The following is a 19,421-nucleotide window of genomic DNA, read 5'->3' as shown; positions in this document are numbered from 1 at the left end:
AAAAGAAAAGCTATCATTTCCCTGAAATACCTTCTTTGCACAAGACAAATTTTTTTTTTAATGAGCAAAAGATTAACCATAAAGCAAAACAAGGATAATTGAACTTGGCACAAAATGAGCAAAGTCAGTCACTACTGTATTTTATTAAAAATTCATCTGCCAGTCTCCATGGCACTAGTTTGTCTCATATAAATGCAGACAAGCATATTCTTCACACTTGGTGGCAGTATCATGTGAAGTCTCACTATAACTACATTACAGTTCCGATTGTAAACTTTGGTTTATCTGAGTTCTCATTGTACAGCACACAAGTCTGGGATAGAAGGGCACAGCTGAAGACAGATGATTGGTCAGTCTGTCTTTAATCTGGCATGTTGTGACACTTGCTCAGTCAGACCTGCTTTGATGGAGTTTCTCATAGTCTGTTTTATGTTATCCTCCATCAAATTATCACTCAGTGGCTTCAATACCTGCAATATGAAACATGCCAAAGGAAAAAAAAAGAAAGAAAAAAGAAAATGGTAAGGTAAACAAAAACATACAAAATAAAAAAAACAAAACTGAAAATCTCAAAACTAAATTAAACTACAGTAAAATAAACAGATAAAAGGTTATGCTGCTACAAAATAATGGGATTAATCCTTCACAGTAGATGGATATATATGACTTCTAAACTGGTTCATTGAATTCAAAAATCTTTATAGTCCCTAAAAGATGTGCAATTCCATACCCTATAGGCACCATCAAGTCAATGTTTACAGAATTTGGCCTATATTAGTGTCTGCTTAATGTCCTATAAGTATGAATACGTCAGAAACAGAACAATGAACATAAACTAATTTTTCTTCTTGTTATTGTTGGAGGATAGTCTCTGCCTCTGCGCTGATGCAACAGCACGACGGGTCATCCGACGTCTACAAACGTCAAACAGTTTGCAAAACACCTAAAACATGGAGTGATGTGTTAGAGAGTTCCCAGACTTACAGAAAAAAAATGAAAAAGAAGCAGATTGATAAAGGAACATTTAATCAACCTCCGGTAGTATCTCACCTTCCTGGGACTCCGCTGCGCAGCAAAAAGGAAAGAGAGAGCAATTTAGCACAAGTATTCCTAACAGTGCTGATCATTTCTGCTTTATAGGCTTACTAATCTGCTTGATGCAAGCATACTTTTAAGTTCTCTTCCATTTTCCAGGATTTCCTTTTCCAAGCGAAAGGGTGCAGAACTGCAACATTTATTTTCTCTTAGTCTGACAAAGACTATGTACTATGAGGATACATTCCATGAACTCATACCAAAAGATCAAAGCAAAGCATTAACTATCCCAGTCATTAACTTGAAGTTAATCCAGATTGAAGTTAAAATGTTCCTCAAAGAGATATTAGCAAGTAATTAAATGCATTGTATAAAAGATTCTTTATACTGTAGGATTAGCAAAGAAATCAGTAGGTGGTCAACCGGATTATTTATAAGGCAACACCTGCAGGAAAACCGTTTTCTCAGTTTAAAGCAGGGGGTCTCAATCCAGTCCTCACCAAATCAGACAGGTTCTCAAAATCTCAATGAATATGCATGAGATAGATTTGCATACAATAGAAACAGTGCATGCAAAATAATCTCATGCATATTCATTGCAAATATCTTGAAAGCCATATTGGACTGGTGTATCCCAAAGACTGAGCTGAGAACCCTTGGTTTAAAAGAACATCTGTATGGATCTAAGCAAGCCATGATACTCTCTCTCACTAAGATTTATAAGTGTGAGGTATTTTTTCCCTCCACTAACTGAATCAACCAAGTACATTTAAAGGCACAATAGAATGCAGAAACTGGAATTGAGACATCCAGGTCAAGGTGTGTCAAATGCCACTAGTATTTTAGGGGCCCTTTTACTAAGCTACGTAGGCGCCTACGAGTGCCCAATACATGTCAATTTTGAGTTACCGCATGGCTACCGCGTGCTTGTTGGTAATTTCATTTTTGACATCCGCTACGTGCACTGGAAAATAATTTTTATTTTCTGGCGCGCAGCAGAAAACGGGCTGTAATTGTCATTCTATGCGCGTAGACAATTAACACACAGTTAACGCGCGAGACCTTACTGCTAAGTCAATGGCTGGCAGTAAAGTCTTAGACCCAAAATGGACATCTGCCAATTTTTTATTTTGCTGCACATCCATTTTCTGCAAAAGTTTTTTTTAAGGCCTTTTTTACAGGTGCGCTGAAAATGAATCTGCATGCACCCAAAACACATGCCTACATTAGAGCAGCCCATTTATCGGCGCACCTTAGTAAAGAATCTATGTATAGTATTTTCTAAAATACATGCAGGAATGAACGTGTGTGGGCGGCTACATGTGGCACAGCACTCATTTTGCATATGTGAACATCTAAAGCATCAATGATGCAATCCAGCAATACTGTCAGCACTTGTGTGTATGTTGGTATTTTAGAACATACACTTTTGAAAGCCGAAACTTAAAACATTCGTATCTACCATTTTGGAAACCTACACATCTAAATTTTCCTAATTAGTGCAAAATTATTGTGGGTTGGGGAATAAGGGGGTGAGCTCCCCTAATCCTTCCTGTACAGTGCTGCCCAAAAACCACTTTTGCAAAACCTAGACATCTCCAAGAGCAGCTGTAAATCCTAACCTTCTCTGAGATTATACACAAGTTCCCTTCTGGAATGGGAAATAACACTTTTTTTGGGCCCCACCCAAGCTGTGCACCCTTGCCATATGTACATATTGACAACCCAACGTTAAGTGCTGTTTTCAGTTTGATTCACACACCTTTTGAAGGTCATTGTCACCATTTGAACATTTAAGCCATTTAAAAATCAAGTTTAAAATTCGCCCATTATAATTCATGGAGTTTTTTTTGGAGACTAATGAAAGAAACTGGACACCGGCATTGACACAATAGAGTTTTTAAGTGTCCGATGTTGGTTCTGATGAATCTCTGAAGTCTCCTTTTTCTCCTCAATTATTAAAAAAAATTATTTAAAAGCCTGAAGCGAGTCTTGAGTTTGTAGTCTCACAATAGTAGAATATTTATACTTTTTGGGAGTTGATATCTGGTCTTGTATTATTCTATGGAACTACCCCTTGTATTTATCACATACATTACAGTTGTACTGACCAGTTTGTTCACTGCAATTAGATAATATGAAGCAATTAATGATGTTGATGTTAAACATACATTTTGGGAGGCCACAGTTCAAGAAGTATTTGAAGACATTTCTTTTTGATGCGGGATGATTTTTTTTTTTTTTTTTTTTTTAATGTAGTGCCTCGATCATACAACCTCAACAGTTGAGGAAGGCACAGTTTGATATGTGTATGTTGCATATATTTGATTTTATAATGTGTATGTGTGTGTTTTATTGTAATCTGCCCAGGGGCAGACTGACAGTGATCTGGGCCCTGGGCAGAAGATGTCATTTGGCCCCTGCCACCACCCCTAATTTTGTTTCCAGCACTCTCCTTTGTATACTACAGCCCTCTGAGCCTACCTTGAAGGGCCCTGGTGGTCTAATGCCTCTTCTAGCAGCCATTTTGAAGATGCGGCAATGCCGGAGTACAGCAGGCAGGAAAGAGTGGGATTCTTTCCTGCCCCTGAAGAGGCCACTAGACCACCAGGGTCCTTCAAAGTACGCCCAGGGGAGGGCACAATGAGGCTCAGGGGGCTGTAGTGTGCAGGGAGGGGGGGAATAGATATACTGGGCCCTGCCTGGAAAATAAATGAAATAATGAATAGAAAATTAAATAAATCACCTTACATGGATTGATGGTTGCTTCTACTTTCTTTGGAACATAAATTTCATGTAAAGAATCTGGCACCTTTGGAGTCATCAGCAGCTATGAACTCTCTGGTTTACAACCGTCTTTCAAATTCCAAAAGTCAAGCAGCACAATTTTAACAGTATGAAGAAAAAAAAAATATGCACAATACCACCTAAAACTACTATCCAACTGTTTGCCAGCTCTGCATTCTGTGGACCTAATACTAGTAAACCTTTGGAATTACACTTAGCAATTGTCCTAGCTAGCATATTCAGTCAACCAATTTCCTGAGAGTAAGGGGGTAACTCTTTAAAGGTGCTTACAGTTAAAACCAGATATATGCATACACCATTAGAACACTGGCATATGTATGTGTGCACACATACGCCATGCATATGTACAATTTCTACCCAATCACTTTTATAAATACACACATCTCATCGGAGGCATGTAGACATATGCATAAGCAGAATCTGGGCGGGGTGCTAAATTATATGCGCAGCTCTACAACTTAGGCACACTTATGCCAGCTCTCTGGCTGGAATGCTTGCAATTAAGCTATACTTGTGTATCTTACCTGTTACACTAGTATTCTAGAAAGGAAAGTAGGCGCCTACTTTCCTTTATGGAGTGAGTTCTATCAGGCACTCAGTTATAGAACTGCCTCCATGTGTAGAACACTTTTTGCAGGCTGTCTATTGCTATTCAAGCAAAATCCAGGTCATATCTGAATGTTACATATTCTGTAATGCAGTGGTTCTCAAACCTGTCCTGGGGGACCACCAGCCAGGTTTTTAGGATATCACTAATGAATATGCATGAGAGATTTGCATATAATGGAGGTGTCAGGCATGTGCATCTCTCATGCATATTAATTACACTAACAGGTATCTCAAATACAATGATTTGTTCATGTGAAATCAATGATTTAATATAATATTGAATGCAACAATCTAAACATTAACACCATTATATAATTCACCACTATGTAACACACATCTTCTGTAAACCTAATGTATATGCACTCCTATTTCCAGTACCCATGATGTACTGTAAGCCACATTGAGCCTGCAAAGAGGTGGGATAATGTGGGATACAAATGCAATAAATAAATAAAACAATTTTTAACACCAAATGCAAAGTTGAAAACATACAAAAACTAAAATATAGCCCAACCCAAGCTCCCACTGAAGCAATCCATGCTTAAATCTTGCTATATCATCTTCACTCTACTCATAAAGCCAAGACATTGAGGAGCCAATTCACAGGATCCAACTGTAAGCTCACAGTTCACACTTGAAGAGGAAAAATCTCCTGATCAGTCTACATAGTACATGCTGTTACTCCATCCTCAAAACCTATGTTGCATGCAAGATTCTAATGGCTTGTCAGAAGATATAGCTGCTGGATGCTCAGATATTTCATAAAAGCATTGAACCCAGGTTTGCCTATACAAGAGGCAGGAATCTGGGACAGTTATTTAAAAATCTTAGTTGCCAGATCTAATGAGAGAACAGGGAAACACAGCTTGCAGACACTGTTTATTGCAAATTTGCCATAATTACTGATTCTATAATAATTCATCAACTACCAAATGATATAATTTAAAGCAGCAACATACAGATTGTTCTTCTCATCAAGTCATTTATAGGATTAGAGATGCCGGTATGATAAATGGTACCTGGGACAAAAAACCCCAAAACAGTTAAAGGCTTGCACAACATCTGAGCAATCTCAGACTTAACAAGGATGATGTTCCTTTAACTGGAGATGAACTAAATATAGGACAGATTTACAGTTTGTAATCTTGGAACAGGTAGTATTACAGAGAAGAGGGGATATATTGGTTATTTTGATACGTAGGGAACAGCACAATATATTTGGAATACAATTGAACCTTGGGGGTTGTACAAATAAATTGACTGGGGATTGAAGAAATTGATTCGATGCAAGTTTAGGCCTTGTGGTCTTCCCAGTGCTGTTTCTGGTTTATAATGGGTCATTTGCTGAGAGCCCATCATCCAGCAGTAGACGTCCGGGTTTCTATCTGGGCAGTGCCGTACATCAATTTATACAAGCTGTTTGGTTATGTAGATGTTTTAATTTTTTGGTATAATGTACGTGATATGTGTGACTTGAGGATATTTTATGGAAATGTATGTTCTAGGTTTAGTCTCCTGAAGATGCCATTGTGGCGAAACACAAAGCAGTGTTGAGACTAAGCTGCTGAATTCGTGAATGTTTGAGGATGAACGTCAAACTTCTGCGATTGAGGCATTCTGACAAGCCATTAGAATATCACATGCAACACAGGTTTTGAGGATGGAGTAACAGTATGTACCATGTGGAATGATTAGGAAGATTTTTCCTCCTCAAGTGTGAACTGTGAGCTTACAAGATTGCGATCTTGTGAAGTGACTGTTCAAACAGTGGCTTGGCTTTAATGAATAGAGTGAAGATATTACAGCAAGATTTAAGCATGGATTGCTTCAGCAGTAGCTTGGAGTGGGCTACATTTTTTTTGTATATTTTTCAATTTTCCATTTGGTGATAATAAAATTGTTTAGACTGCATAATCAATGATTCATTGTGGATATCATGAAAGCCTGCCTGGTTGGGGATTCCCTAGGCCAGGTTTGGGAACCACTAGAGTACTCTTTGAAAGGGTAAACCACCTTTCCCTATTCACCTGTTCCACTCCATTCATGATTTTATAGACTATCATATCTCTTCTCAGCATTCCAAGCCAAGGAGCCACAGAGGCGTATTTTCAAAGCACTTAGACTTACAAAGTTGCATTGCAATTTATGGAACTTTGTAAGTCTAAATGCTTTGAAAATGAGCCCCACAGCCTATTTCACCCTCTTAACAGGGCAACTGTCCCATCCCCTTTAACATTTTGGTTGCCCTTCTCTGTAGCTTTCGAGTTCTATCATTTTTGAAACAGGGAAACCAGAACCTCACACATTACACCATGGATTGATAAAGAGGCATTTATAATAAGCAAGGTTTTATTCTCCATCCCTTTCCGAATAATTCTTTAACATTTGATTTACGTTTTTGACTGTCACAACACAGCTGAAAATTTCAATGTACTGGCCACAATGACTTCAAATTCCTTTCCCTGAATGGCGCGTCCTAATATGGAGCTCAGTATCATGTACCTATATAGTTAGGATTATTTTTATCTATATGCATCACTTTTCACTTGTCCACATTACATTTATCTGCTGTTTAGATGCTTAGACTCCTTGTCTCACTAGGTTATAAGAACATAACTTTATATGACTGGCTGAATAAAGGACTTGCATGGACTCAAAATCTCATGTTCAAAACTTTTGACTAAATCTGTTCCATGAAAGACACCACTAGCCATAAAGAAAACAAAAACTGTCTTTTGTAACAGGTATTTAAGAATAGAAATAAAACTTCAGAAGGGGGGGGAATGTATGTGACATTATCCTATTGTCCTTAGAAAATACCCGCTACAGGTACGCAACTTTAGGATTTTTTTTTTTTTAAGCAGGATGACTAGTCACATGCATGAGAATCCTTAGTGAAGGTTGTCTTCAACAAAAGGGAGAAATGCACAGTAATAGTAAATACAGCACAAAGACCCACGCCTGCCACTTTGTGCGGGCCCCAGTCATTTATGCTTAAACGTTGGTTGTGAAGTCTCCGCCCTGCCAACCATATAGGCAGCCAAACATGATATAGTCTTGGCTATACTCACATTTCATCCCCAAATACATAAGCACCGCCATACTGGGAAACGACCAAGGGTCCATCAAGCCCAGCATCCTGTCTCCGACAGCGGCCAATCCAGGCTCCAAGAACACGGCAAAACCCATTAAAAAAAATTTTTTTAGAATAATGTTCAATGGACTTTTCCTTCAAGAATCTGTCCAACCCCCCCCCCCCCCCCAAACTCCATAAGGCCAGCTGCTGCCACTACATTCTCTGGCAACGAGTTCCAGAGTCCAACTACACACTGCATAAAGAAAAACGTTCTCCTATTTGTTTTAAATCTACCATATTATAGCTTCATCTGTGTCCCATGGGTTCTATTATTGTTTGAAAGTGTAAACAAATGCTTCACATCTGTCCGCTCTACTCCGCTCATTATCTTGTACACTTCTTTCATATCACCCCTCAGCCGCCTTTTCTCCAAGCTGAAGAGCCCTAACCTTCTTAGCCTTTCCTCATAGGGAAGTCGTTCCATCCCTTTTATCATTTTCGTTGCCCTTCTCTGCACCTTCTCCAATTCCTTTTATCTTTTTGAGATGCGGCGATCAGAACTGGACATAATATTTGAGGTGTGGTCGCACCATGGAGCGATACAACAGCATTATAACATCCTTGTATTTGTTTTCCATCCCTTTCCTAATACTACTCAACATTCTGTGCGCTTTCTTAGCCGCCGCAGCACAGCACACTGAGCAGAAGTTTTCAAAATCTTGTCAACGATGACTCCAAGATCCCTTTCTAGGTCTGTGACTCCTAACACGGAACCTTGCATGACACAGCTCTAACTCTGGTTCCTCTTACCCACATGCATCACTTTCCACTTGTCAACACTGAACTTCATCTGCCACTTGGATGCCCAATCCCCCAGTATTGCGAGGTACTCCTGTAATCTTACACTCCTCCTTCGACTTGACAACCCTGAATAACTGTGTTTTACCTGCAAATTTAATTACCTCACTAGTTACTCCCATCTCTAGGTCATTTATAACTATGTTAAAAAGCAGCGGTCCCAGCACAGACCCCACTAACTACCCTTCTCCATTGAGAATACTGACCATTCAATCCTACTCTGCTTCCTTTCAACCAGCTCTTAATCCATAGTAATACCCTACCTCCGATCCCATGACTCTCCAGTTTCCTCTGGTCTTTCATGAGGCACTTTGTCAAACCTTCTGAAAATCCAGATACACAATATCCACCAGCTCCCATTGTCCACATTTGTTCACCCCCTCAAAAAATGCAGTAGATTAGTGAGGCAAGACGTTCCCCTCACTAAATCCGTGCTGTCTCATCAGCCCATGTTTTTGTATGTGCTCTGTAATTTTATTCTATAGCCTCTACCATTTTGCCCGGTACCGACATCAGACTAACAGTAATCAACTTACAGTCAAGATGTCTTCCCCTGCCCCTGAGCTGCACAGCACCTTCACTTGCAGCATGTGACAAGTGACCTACAGCACTGGAGTTGCCAAAGCAGGATAGCTGCTAGCTGCCAATAGGGAAGAGAATCTTTTTTTTAAATTATAGCCCTAAGAGGATAAAGTTGGATTCTATCCCTTGAATAAAATTTTAAGGGCAAAGTGACTAAAATTACTGTTGTCGAGTCCAAGAAACCAAATAGAAACTGTGTGTAAATGTACGAAGTCTTGCTGCTTTGTAAATCTTCTCAAACTGAGACTAATGTTTGACAAGGCAAGATGCTACTATGGCTTTATCATCAATAGCCTTGACATACCTATCTAGAGTTACACCTACCTGGACATAACCAATTCGCCCAGGGAAAAGGAAAGAGTACTCAGCTGAAACAAATGAAAGTATCATCAATCTACTTGAGATCACAGATGGGCAGAGATTAAACTGCTACACCAATGTTAAGGCGATATCACTTGATCCTTTAAGCCCACTTCTTTTTTCAGAAATCTTCTGTTTTTTCTGAATTATGTTTCTATACCAGTACAAAAATATTCAAAAACTTTAACTTAAGAAGCATTTCTGAAAATTTACTGTCATAACACTAACTTTTTCAATTACCATATTGAAGCCCACTTCAATTTCTTCACAGGGACTGCAAATCATCCTCTATCTACCAACACTTAAATGTTTATATCATATATTCCCTGGGGTTCTTGTGTGACTTGTACCATTATTTTCAAACTTTTTTCTTTTTGGGCATAACCAATTAGCAATTGTCTTTTTGGTTACTGCAATCTCAGGTCTGTTGGGGGCAAAAAAAAAATTGAACAAACTTTTTGTAATCTTTGATCTACTCCAGTTGCCTTACGATACAAACTGTGCAAAGCTTGTTTGCCTCTATGAGCATAAGATCACTCCTTAACCAGTCAACTGGTTAAAGAACAAAAAAAAAATTAACCAAAAACAAAAACAAGAGAGTAGCTCTTAGGCAGTAACTCAAAATGAGTATGAACCATCATCCTTTTATAATGAAACCTAATGTAAGGTGGATATGTTACTAAAGCCTGGAGCTCATTTACTCTGAGCTAAAGTGATCACCATAGAAAATTGCATTATACGTCAAATACTTGAGCCCATAGGATTTCAGTGGCTCAAAGGGTCTTTAATCAGCTGGGTTAGAACCACACTGGGATTCCAAAACACAAGAGTCTGGCTTCACGAAAGGCTTCCATAAATCTGACAAGTAAAGGCTGGACAGATATAGGGTTTCCTTCTACATGTTTTAGCAAACACTAAACACAGAAGTGAACTTGAGTTGATTTTGGGACAAGATTGAAAGAAGCAGAAGGTTAATGCACTGAAAACAGTGCAGTTTTAAAAATGTTCAGGTAGTTTGTAGGTCTGCAAGAACACTATATTCATAGATACCCAAGCTAATATTTAACATGAAGCCCAACACAGTGTGTCTCTAAAAACATGCACTAGGGATCACCATTGATATAAAAGTATCTTATGATTTTGCAACTGTTTTACTGCGGGAAGTATGGATGGGAAAGTATGCATGGATATTTCACCTGAAAATCCTGTGCATATTTTCCCACCATATCTTCCTCCAAACCCACTCTTTTCACCTGCATGTGAAAAAGTATATACATTGTGAAATAGAATACATATTTACTGGCTGAAGGGAGGGTAATTTTCACTTAAGAGGATTTAACTAAGTTAATTTGTTAACTGGGCAAATCCATTTCCTTGAGTTACTTAAGAGCTGTAGTAAGGCAATGCTCTCTAACTTCGTTGATCTTATTAACAGTTCATTAATGTCCCATGTTCTACCTATATAATACTAAAGCAAGCTGTTATACAACCAATTTTGAAAAAAAATGTGGATCCTGAAATTATTAATTCTAGACCTCCTTCAAATTTTCATTTTTCTAAAATTAACATGCAGTACTTGATCAACTACAGCCATATACAGAATGCTTTCTGTGCTAGATCAATAATTTGTATTTTGTGTTGATATAGCAAAGATTATTTTGGTGGTAACAGTGGATAGGTGGCTGGTCATCTTGGTTAAGGGGAATTCTGTACTGATGACATTCTTAGATGCTACAGCAGCCTTTTACTCTGTGGTTTATGACTTCTACTGAATTGGTTAGCAGCATTAGGGATAGGGACTGAAGTGCTAGATTGAACGGTAAGATTTGAAACAAAGATAATCAATGAGAAATAAAGAGTTTATATCAGGGGTCAGCTTGGTCAGCTATCCTTTCCAACACTTCCATTCATCCTTTATGCGATTTATCATGTTTGAATGCTGATCATCTATATGAAAACAATATAACAGTTTTGCTAATATTAGGTAGTTGAGAATTCTTTGAAACACATGGGCAACTGCATTAAAACAGTAGCCTCTGGTTGCTTACTCAGGGGATGCTTAACCTGAAACACACAAATATTGATTATTCATAGTACAGAAACTATTCCACCTGAGGTAAGAGATTGATGGTCAGAAAATTCTGATCTCACCTGAAGTTAGACATCTTGGTATTGTTTTGGACTTAAGAGTTATATCAAGTGTGCGTTTGAGATTTAGTGTCAAGGTCGTTTTTTTTTTTTTAATTATGTTCACTAAGAAAATTAAAGGGTTATTTGGAAATAGTAGATTTTAGGATGGTATTCCAGTTGTTTGTTCTCTCATCATTGGATTATATTGTTCCTGGGAATACCCTCTGCTTATGTTAGACAACTGCAGCCTATACAGAATTTTGCAGCACAGCTGGCAGCAAGTATAAAAGTTATGAGATTACTTTTCTTCTGTGCTTGGCTCTTTACATTGGTCACCAAGAGAATGGTGCATCTATTACAAAGTAGTTATGCTGTTTAAATCTGTATGGCTGAGGGTGTCACTACCTGTCCTTGGCCCTTTCTTTCTCTTTATAATACTTTGCAATATCCAAGATCAAGAATGCAGTTTAATTGCAATTCCTCCCTTCACAGATATGTGATATGAATATTTTAAATAGGACACTATTTTCAAGTCCTCACATTTAGAACTACTTACCTGTTGTGACCAATGTGTGGTAAACTTGACTTTCAAAAAAAAAAGATTAAAGCGTTTTATTTTACCCAAGCTTTTAAAATACTGGGTTAAAAGGATAGTGTACTTGATACTTTAGGTTTTCATAACTCACTTTATCCCCAAACTAGAGTTCAGAGTAGGCTATCACCATAAAGAAAAACAGACTACAATCAGGAAATTACATCATCAATAATATTTCAAATTAAAAGTATCCCTTCTAAATCAACGTAAGTAGGTTTTTAGAAACACTGTTGTATTTATTGTGGTCTTTATACTATGTCTCGGAATTATTTCTTATGCTAATGTTATGAACCACTAAGAAATAACAGATTTGTGGTATATATTTTAAATAACTATATTATAAAATGTTAGACAAAAATATGGAAAATAGATGAACAGGAGTAGGAGATCTCAAAGTTAGAGAAACCATGTACAAAAAAAAAAAAGAGAGGCATCAAATTAGCAAGGGAGAGAGAGAGAGAGAAGACATTATGGTTCAGTAAGTAGGAAAAGAATGAAAGCAAAGCAATAGCACTCAGAAAATACAAAGGGAAGGAAGTAGAGATCTGTACAGGAATGGGTTTGTGGGATTCCCTGATCCAGTCCGCCTGATCCAGCTTCTTCCTGCGTGTTCCAGTCCATCTGCTCCAGCTTGTTTCAGTCCGCCTGATCCAGCTTCTCCCTGCTGTTCAGCCATCTGCCCCAGCTTGTTCCAGTCCACCTGATCCAGCTTCTCCCTGCTCGTTCTAGTCCATCTGCTCCAACTGTTCCAGCGTCTCTGCTTGTTCCAGTCCATCTGTCCCAGCTTGTTCCAGTCCGCCCGATCCAGCTTCTCCCTGCTGTTCCAGTCCATCTGTAGCTTGTTCCAGTCCGCTCGATCCAGCTTCTCTGCTTGCTCCAGTCCTCTGATCCAGCCTGTTCCAGTCGCTCGATCCAGCTTCTCCCTGCTTGCTCCAGTCCTTCTGATCCAGCCTGTTCCAGTCCGCCGATCCAGCTCTCCTGCTGCTCCAGTCCTTGATCCAGCCTGTTCCAGTTTGTCTGATCCAGCTTCTCCCTGCTTGCTCCAGTCCTTCTGATCCAGCTGTTCCAGTGTCGATCCAGCTTCTCCCTGCTTGCTCCAGTCCTTCTGATCCAGCCTGTTCCAGTTTGTCTGATCCAGCTTCTCCCTGCTTGCTCCAGTCCTTCTGCTCCAGCTTGTCCAGTCCGCTCTTCCAGCTCAGCTATATTCTGCTCCAAACCATTCCAGCTTGTTCCAGTCCTGCTGCTGTGCTCTCCACCGCACTCACCTGTTCCTGCCTACCGAACTGCTAGCCAATCGACCTGCCTACCCGCTACCCAATCACCTGTTCCTGCCTGCTAGCCAACCACCTGCCCATCAACAACCTGCCACTTTGCCAGCCCTTCACCCTCCTGACTGACTGCTCACCCTGAAACCTGCTTGCCCCCACAGTCCATCTTCCTACCAGCTCATCACTCTACTGCCCAATTGCTCACCTGCCTGCCTGTCTCCCAGTCCATCTTTCTGCCAGTTCATCACTCTCCTGCCCGACTGCTCACCTCAACTGCCTGTCTCACAGCCCAGCTACCTGCCCCGGCTAAACCTCAGTTACTACTTATGGCCCCCATTCACATTCTATTCCTTGCCCTATCCCTCTCTAATATTTTCCCCTCCCACCGCAGTATACCACACGAACTCACTGCCCCGCCATGTCCTCTCCCGTCCTACTCACCACTGCAATACTACTACCCTGTCCCCCACCACCTCACCATCCCTACTGTCCTCCTCTCCTTCCTAGCTCTCAACCTTCAACACCTCCTTCCTGCCATGAACCCTTCCCCATTCCTCCTAAGCGCATCCCGTCTTAGTCGCCTTCGTCGCTCTACCTCCCCCACCCTTCTCCGCTCTCTCTTGCTCCTCCTCCTGCTATCCGCGGGAGACATCAACCCCAACCCAGGTCCCCCACACCTGTCCTGTCTCATCTATGCAAATGTTTCCGCAAATCTCCAATCTCATCTCCATTCCCCCTCCTCCCTCCCCTTCTCGTGTGCCCTGTGAATACCCACTCAGTCTGCAACAAACTCTCCTTCACCCACGATCTCTTCATCTCCCACTCCCTTCACTGCTCGCCCTAACCGAAACCTGGCTCACCCCTGACGACTCTGCCTCAGTCGCGGCCCTATGCCACGGAGGTTATCTTTTCTCCCATTCGCCCGCCCAGTTGGCCGCGGTGGCGGCGTTGGTCTACTACTTTCGTCGTCCTGCAGTTTTCAACCTCTCCTCCTACCATAGTCTCACTGCTTCTCATTCTTTGAAGTCCACTCCATCCGTCTATTCTACCCACTGCCACTCAGAGTTGAAGTCATTACCACCGCCCCCCCCCCCCCGATGTCCCTCCCTTCCTTCCTTCCTGACTTTGATACCTGGCTCTCCATTTTTCTGAGCCCTCATCCCCATCCCTGGTGACTTCAACATACACATTGATAACCCATCCAACTCATACGCTTCTCAATTCCTCACTCTAACCGCCTCCTTCAACCTCCAGGTGAGCTCCATCACCCCTACTCACCAATCTGGTCACTGTCTTGATCTCGTCCTCTCTTCTACCTGCTCACCATCCAATTTCTGTGCATCAGCTCTTCCTCTCTCTGATCACATTACACTTCATCACCCTCCCCCTCAGTCCGCTAACACTAACCACCACTTCCAGGAATCTCCAGGCTGTGGACCCCCCACCTTATCCTCTATTATCTCTGATCTCCTCCTTCCATCATGTCCTCCAAATCTGTCGACAAGGCTGTCTCCACTTACAATGCCACTCTCTCCGGCCCTAGACACCCTTGCACCATCCGTCTCCGTCTCACAAGGCGTACTAATCCCCAGCCCTGGCTGACCCCCTGCACCCGATACCTTCGCTCCTGCACCGATCGGCTGAACGCCTCTGGAGGAAATCTGACACCCATACTGATTTCATGCACTACAAATTCATGCTGTCCTCCTATTCCTCGCCAAACAGGATATTACACCCAATTGACCAATTCCCTCAGCTCTAACCCTCGTCGTCTCTTCGCCACCCTCAATTCCCCTCAAAGTGCCTCCGCTCCCACCCCCCCTCACTCTCTCCTCAATCACTGGCTTACTTCCGTGACAAGGTCCAGAAGATCAACCTTGAATTCGCCACTAAACCTTCTCCTCTTCATCCTATAACCCACCCCTCAACCAACCAACCCAGGCCTCCTTCTCCTCTTTTCCTGATATCACCGAAGAGGAAACCGCCCATCTCCTCTCCTCCTGGAAATGCACCACCTGTTCCTCAGACCCCATCCCCACCAACTTACTTAACACCATCTCTCCTACTATCACCCCCCCCTGTCATATCCTCAACCTCTCTCTTTCCACTGCAACTGTCCCGGACACCTTCAAGCATGCTGTAGTCCACCTCTCCTCAAAAAACCAAGCATGCTGTAGTCACACCTCTCCTCAAAAAAAACCTGTCCCTCCAACTACCGCCCCATTTCCTCCTACCTTTCCTCTCGCCGTTCACAGCCGTTGCCTCGATTTCTCTCCTCTCATGCCATCCTCAATCCGCTTCAATCCGGCTTTCGCCCCTGCAATGACCTGTTCCTCACCAAATCCTCGACCTATCCGCCGCTTTTGACACTGTCAATCATAACTTACTTCTTGACACACTGTCCTCTATTGGATTCCAGGACTCTGTCCTCTCCTTGTTCTCCTCTTATCTCTCCCATCGTACCTTCAGAGTGCACTCTCATGGTTCGTCCTCCCCCCTATCCCGCTCTCTGTTGGAGTCCCACAGGGATCTGTCCTTGGACCCCATCTTTTTCAATCTACACCTCTTCCCTGGGATCCCTGATCTCATCTCATGGCTTCCACTATATCTTTAGTGACGACACCCAGCTTTATCTCTCCACACCAGCCATCACTGCGGAAACACAGGCCAAAGTATTGGCCTGCTTATCCGACATTGCTGCCTGGATGTCCAACCGCCACCTGACACTGAAACATGCCAAGACCGAACTTCTGTTTTCCCACCCAAACCCACTTCTCTCCTCCACTCTCTATCTCAGTTGATAACACCTCATCGTCCCGTCTCATCTGCCCGCAACCTCAGTGTCATCTTCGACTCCTCCCTCTCTTTCTCTGCGCATATCCAGCAGATAGCCAAGACCTGTCGCTTCTTCCTCTATAACATTAGCAAAAGTCGCCCTTTCCTCTTTGGAGCACACCACCCGAACTCTCATCCACTCTCTCATTACCTCTCGCCTTGACTACTGCAACCTACTCCTCACTGGCCTCCCCTCAGCCATCTATCCCCCCTTCAGTCCATTCAGAACTCTGCTGCACGTCTTATCTTCCGCCTTGACAGATATACTCATATCACTCTCCTCTCCTCAAGTCCACTTCACTGGCTTCCGATCAGGTACCGCATACAGGTTCAAACTTCTCCTACTAACCTACAAATGCACTCGATATCTACAGCCCCTCCTTACCTCTCTACCCTCATCTCCCCTTACATTCCTACCCGTAACCTCCGCTCTCAAGAACAAAGCCAATCCTTTCAGTACCCTTCTTCACCACCGCCAACTCAGGCTCCGCCCTTTCTGCCTCGCCTCACCCCATGCATGGAACAAACTCCCTGAGCCATACGCCAGGCCCCTCCCTGCCCATCTTCAAATCATTGCTCAACAGCCCACCTCTTCAATGTCGCCTTCGGCCACCTAACCACACACACCTCTACTCAAGAAATCTAGACTGCATCAACTTGATATTTCGTCCTTTAGACTGTAAGCTCCTCTGAGCAGGGACCGTCCTTCTTTGTTGATTTGTACAGCGCTGCGTAACCCTAGTAGCGCTCTAGAAATGTTAAGTAGTAGTAGTTCCCGCAGGAACAGAAGCAGTCCTGTGGGGTTCCCATGGGGACTGAAACAATTACTGCAGGGTTCCCATGGAAATGTAAGCTGCACCTGCGCCAGCTCACCTACCGATTACCAAGTTCTTTGAGTGCTGTCTCCTCCTCCTCCTCCTCAAATTAACAGCACAGATGCTGAAAGTCTCCCACTAAGGAGGTGGTAGACACACAAATGGTGACAGAATTCAAAAAGGTAGAAAATGGAAGTTATAAAAAAACCTAAACCTTAAATGGCTGCATGAATGTGGATGTGTCGAGTGACGCTTAGATGGCGATCCGGCTGTGATGAATTAGGGCAGATACCGGGCAAACTTGTATGGTCTGCGTCTCTTATAGGGAAATCTAGGATGGGCCGGAAAGGGCTTAGACAGCACTTCAGTGGCTGGAACATGAGAACAATGCTGGGCAGACTTTTAACGGTCTGTGTCCACAAATGAGAAGATGACTAAGCTGGAGTGGACTGCAATGGCAACTCTAGCAGTTGGAACATAAGGATAGGGCCGAGGGACTTCTACAGTCTATGTCCTAGAAACGCTGAAGAAAGATCATAATCAAGGTCTAAAATATCACATTCACTGTTCATGAACTGATAGAGTGTGACTATTAAGCAGATTGATGGACTGTTCACTTACTATGTTACTATTAATCCTCTCTGCTCATGGGCTAATGTGCAGACCCTCAGCTCTGACACAGCACGAGCATCAGATGTCACTGACCTACTGGCGCATGCATTCTGCGACCTCTCAGCACACACGTGCCAGTGAATCAGAGACAAGTCTTACGTGTGTGCATCAGAGTGTTCCAAGTTCCAACTTTGGTTCCTTCCTTGCCTGCAGTGCTGTGGCTCGAAAACCAGTGAGAGTCAATTGGAACTATGTACCATTAAATTCTTGCAGGACTGGGTGGGGACAGGTTAAATTCTTGAGGGGATAGGTGAGGACGGGTAAGATTCAGTGGGACAGGCAGGGATGGGTAAGATTTCTGTCCCCATGCAACTCTAGAAGGAGAGGCTAGGCAAACTACCAGGATGAAAAAAAAAAAAGGAAAGGAGGAAGGAATGGCATGCGTGCTTGTCTGACATTGCGGTCTGGAATGTCTCAATGCCACCTGAATTAATATACCAAAACCGAGCTTCTCATTTCCCCCCCCAAACCCACCTCCCCGCTCCCCCCGTTTTCTATTTCTGTTGATGGCTCTCTCATTCTCCCTGTCTCCTCAGCTCGAAACCTTGGGGGTCATCTTGGACTCTTCTCTCTCCTTCTCTGCTCATATCCAGCAGATCACCAAGACCTGTCTTTTTTTTCTTTACAACATCCGTAAATCCGCCCCTTTCTTTCCGAGCACTCTACCAAAAACCCTCATCCACACCCTTGTCACCTCTCGTTTAGACTACTGCAATCTCCTTCTTGCTGGCCTCCCACTAGTCCCCTCTTCCCCGCTCCAGTCAGTTCAAAACTCTGCTGCCCGTCTCGCTTCCGCCAGGGTCACTTTACTCATACCCCCTTCCCCTCAGACCCTTCACTGGCTCCCTATCCATTTCACATCCTGTTCAAACTTCTTCTACTAACCTTATAATGTACTCACTCTGCTGCTCCCCAGTATCTCTCCACACTCGTCCTTTCCTACACCCCTTCCCGGGCACTCCTCTCCATGGATAAATCCTTCTTATCTGTTCCCTTCTCCACTACTGCCAACTCCAGACTTCGCCGCCTTCTGTCTCGCTGCACCCTACTCCTGGAATAAACTTCCTGAGCCCCTACGTCTTACCCCATCATTGGCCACCTTTAAATCTAGACTGAAAGCCCACCTCTTTAACATGGCTTTTGACTCGTAACCACTCGCCTCCACCTACCCTCCTCTCTTCCTTCCCGTTCACATTAATGGTGAATTAGATCTTACCTGCTAATTTTCTTCCTCTAGACCCTCCAGACCGGTCAAGACGCATGGGTTATGCACTCCTACCAGCAGAGGGAGACTGAGAAAACAACTGAGCTTTGAACACTGACTATATAACCTGTGCAGTAACATACAGTAGCCAGTATAACACTCACAAAGCAGAGCAACAAAAAAAACACAACGTTAAACTTAAACCAGCAACCCTGTACATGGCTTCCGCCAACTGCAAGAACATTCACTGTTCCTTTCATTGGCATTGTAACAGACTGGTCCATTTTCGTGCTTCCACAGGTGGACTTCCTGCAACGCCACACCTGCACCAGACCCACACACAACCAAAAACTGGTAACAAGAGTCTGATATTATGACAATCATCAGCTGCCAAGAGATGTCAACAGAAACCTACCTCCTGACCTACAGTATACCTGGGCGGGTCCCTTGACCGTCTGGAGGGTCTAGAGGGAAAGAAAAGTATCAGGTAAGATCTAATTCCACCTTCCTCAGCGACCCTCCAGACCGGTCAAGACGCGTGGGACGTACCAAAGCAGTAAACACCTTATGGCGG

At 42.8% G+C, this 19,421-nt stretch overlaps 1 protein-coding gene across 1 annotated transcript in view; it reads right to left on the bottom strand.

The window, feature by feature from the left end:
* Window positions 1-347: 347 nt before the first annotated feature.
* The window catches only part of LOC115459566 (atlastin-2-like), a 38,597-nt gene continuing 19,523 nt past the window's right edge, over window positions 348-19,421 (bottom strand). The window contains exon 3 of the mRNA XM_030189377.1: window positions 348-470. Within this exon, the coding sequence (XP_030045237.1) occupies window positions 351-470 (120 nt within the window). The 3' untranslated portion in view covers window positions 348-350. The remainder of the gene's footprint in view (window positions 471-19,421) is intronic.

The sequence above is a fragment of the Microcaecilia unicolor genome, unplaced genomic scaffold (assembly GCF_901765095.1).
Source record: "Microcaecilia unicolor unplaced genomic scaffold, aMicUni1.1, whole genome shotgun sequence".
Lineage (NCBI taxonomy): Eukaryota > Metazoa > Chordata > Amphibia > Gymnophiona > Siphonopidae > Microcaecilia > Microcaecilia unicolor.
Note: the sequence above shows the minus strand (reverse complement) of the source record. Positions and strands in the feature narration are given on the sequence as shown.